Source organism: Brachionichthys hirsutus, chromosome 2 (genome assembly GCF_040956055.1).
Source record: "Brachionichthys hirsutus isolate HB-005 chromosome 2, CSIRO-AGI_Bhir_v1, whole genome shotgun sequence".
Classification (NCBI taxonomy): domain Eukaryota; kingdom Metazoa; phylum Chordata; class Actinopteri; order Lophiiformes; family Brachionichthyidae; genus Brachionichthys; species Brachionichthys hirsutus.
In genome coordinates, this window is record NC_090898.1 from 908,028 (window position 1) to 910,610 (window position 2,583).

Sequence of the window (2,583 nt, forward strand, 5' to 3'; positions counted from 1 at the left end):
CGGCGTCCTGTCTGTGGGATGTTCCTGTCTGTGGGGCGTTCCTGTCTGTCTGTGGGATGTTCCTATCTGTCTGTGGGATGTTCCTGTCTGTCTGTGGGATGTTCCTGCCTGTCTGTGGGATGTTCCTGTCTGTCTGTGGGGTGTTCCTGTCTGTGGGGCGTTCCTGTCTGTGGGGTGTTCCTGTCTGTCTGTGGGGTGTTCCTGTCTGTCTGTGGGATGTTCCTGTCTGTCTGTGGGATGTTCCTGTCTGTCTGTGGGATGTTCCTGTCTGTCTGTAGGATGTTCCTGTCTGTCTGTGGGACGTTCCTGTCTGTGGGATGTTCCTGTCTGTCTGTGGGACGTTCCTGTCTGTGGGACGTTCCTGTCTGTCTGTGGGATGTTCCTGTCTGTCTGTGGGATGTTCCTGCCTGTCTGTGGGATGTTCCTGTCTGTCTGTAGGATGTTCCTGTCTGTCTGTAGGATGTTCCTGCCTGTCTGTGGGATGTTCCTGTCTGTCTGTGGGATGTTCCTGCCTGTCTGTGGGACGTTCCTGTCTGTCTGTAGGATGTTCCTGTCTGTCTGTGGGGTGTTCCTGTCTGTGGGATGTTCCTGTCTGTCTGTGGGATGTTCCTGCCTGTCTGTGGGATGTTCCTGCCTGTCTGTGGGGTGTTCCTGTCTGTCTGTGGGGTGTTCCTGTCTGTCTGTGGGGTGAGGTGAGTCTGTGGTGAACTGCTGCAGGATGAAGCCCGCCTCTCACCTGACGTCAGCCGAGACCACACCCACTCAAGTCAGAAACTGCTTCCAGTTCCTGGATGACGAACACGCCACCGCGACCCACCTGGACCGGTCCTTGCAGCCTGGCCTTTGCTGGCTGCAGACGGGGGGCGTGGCCTGACCGCTGGGCTCTTGTCGTTGCAGGTGATGAGCATCCTGAGCAGCCCCGGCGGCGTTCCCGCTCAGCCGCAGCACGACTTCTCCATTTCCCCGCTGCACGGCGCCTTGGACTCCTCTCCGTCCAACGTCATCTCGGCCGAGTCCTCCATTAAGACGGGGGACGGCCTCCCGCCGTCCCAGTCCTACTGTCCCCCGGCGTACAGCACCCCCGGCTACAGCATGGATCCGGCCGCCGGCGCCGGGTACCAGTACAGCCAGTACGGCCAGAGTGAGTTCTGCTGGACGGCGTGCGGGTTCTGTTGCTGCACTGTTTCCACCGGTATCAGGTCTAGAGTGAGATTTACCTGCACAGGTGAATGGATCCGTTTAATCAGCGCACGCACTCAGAGGAGGGGCTGACGTGGTACTTCTACCACAGACGTGTGCGGTAGAAGTGCTCTTTGCCCCCCCCCCAGATTAGGCAGCTCGCTTTAGACACCTGACTCTCCTCTTGTTCTCATACAGGAAGCTCCTGACAGATTAAAGAACATGCTGTCAAAGAATCAGAGACGCCTGTCTGTGTGTCACACGCACACATGCACACGCCTGTGTTTGTGCATGTGTGTGTGTGTGAGTTAGCGTGTGTTATCTGATAGGCTTGGTGTGACTGCTCGACAGGGATTTAAGGTATAAACCTGGCTGACAGGAAAAACAGCTTCTCACTAAAGCCACACACGCACACACACACACACACAGGCACACACACACACACACACACGCACACACACACACACACGCACAGGCACACACACACACTACCTGTCTGGGTGAGTGGCGTCCTGCAGACAGACCAGCCCACCCATAGGTGCCCCTACCTGGCAGCATCCTTTATGAACATGCTAACTGACATGACTTATCTCCTCCCAAATGCTACAACACACACACACACACACACACACACACACACACACACACCTACACACACACGTCTGCTGCCCCCCCATAAGAGAAAAGTTATCAGACTTGGGGCATTAACATGAACGCCTCTTTAAAGAAGCACAGGGACTCGGGTGGGGGCAGAGGGGGGGGGGGGGGGGGGGGGTTAATTAACTGTTTGTCATCACCAGGTGTTAAAGTCCTGTGGATGTTTGTCTTAACAAGTATTTGATGCATAGAAGACATGTCCAGCCTGTGTCCCACAGAGGTCCATCATGCTGCGTCTGTCATGCATGTGGGTTGTCTTTAATCCAGACTGGACTCCTTACCTGATGCTTATTTATTATATGTTTATTACCGTGTTTATTACTGTGCTGAATGTTCCCTGTGTCTTTGTCCAGCACAAAGACACAGGGAACGGCATCAGATGTCCTCCAGCTCTTCCTCCTGTCTTCTCTGCAGCTGCAGTGGACTACCTGGCGAAGAACGTCAGCCTGTCCAGCCAGCGCAGGATGAAGCTGGCCGACCACTCGGCGGTGCTGGGCCTGCTGCAGGTGGAGACGGGCCAGGCCTACTAGAACCCGCCAGCACCTTCACGCAGCGGGTCACCAGCAGAACGTCCACAGCCTCTCAGAGGACACGCGTTTGAGCGTTTCCACTTTGTATGTGATGTCCCTACTTGTCCAGGTTTCCTGAGGAAGCCGCTGTCCAAGCTTTATGCATTCCCCCTGGGACCAACCAGGTCCACCAGGATGTGCTGACATCGTCTTTATCATGTCTTCTTGTATAATATTG

General features: G+C 55.4%; 1 protein-coding gene across 1 annotated transcript in view; it reads left to right on the top strand.

Moving 5' to 3' along the window:
- Positions 1-2,366, top strand: part of vps13d (vacuolar protein sorting 13 homolog D) — a 24,779-nt gene extending 22,413 nt beyond the window's left edge. The window contains exons 37-39 of the mRNA XM_068749038.1: positions 693-766; positions 898-1,141; positions 2,251-2,366. Coding sequence (XP_068605139.1) covers positions 693-766; positions 898-1,141; positions 2,251-2,366 — 434 coding nt within the window. The remainder of the gene's footprint in view (positions 1-692; positions 767-897; positions 1,142-2,250) is intronic.
- Positions 2,367-2,583: the final 217 nt, after the last annotated feature.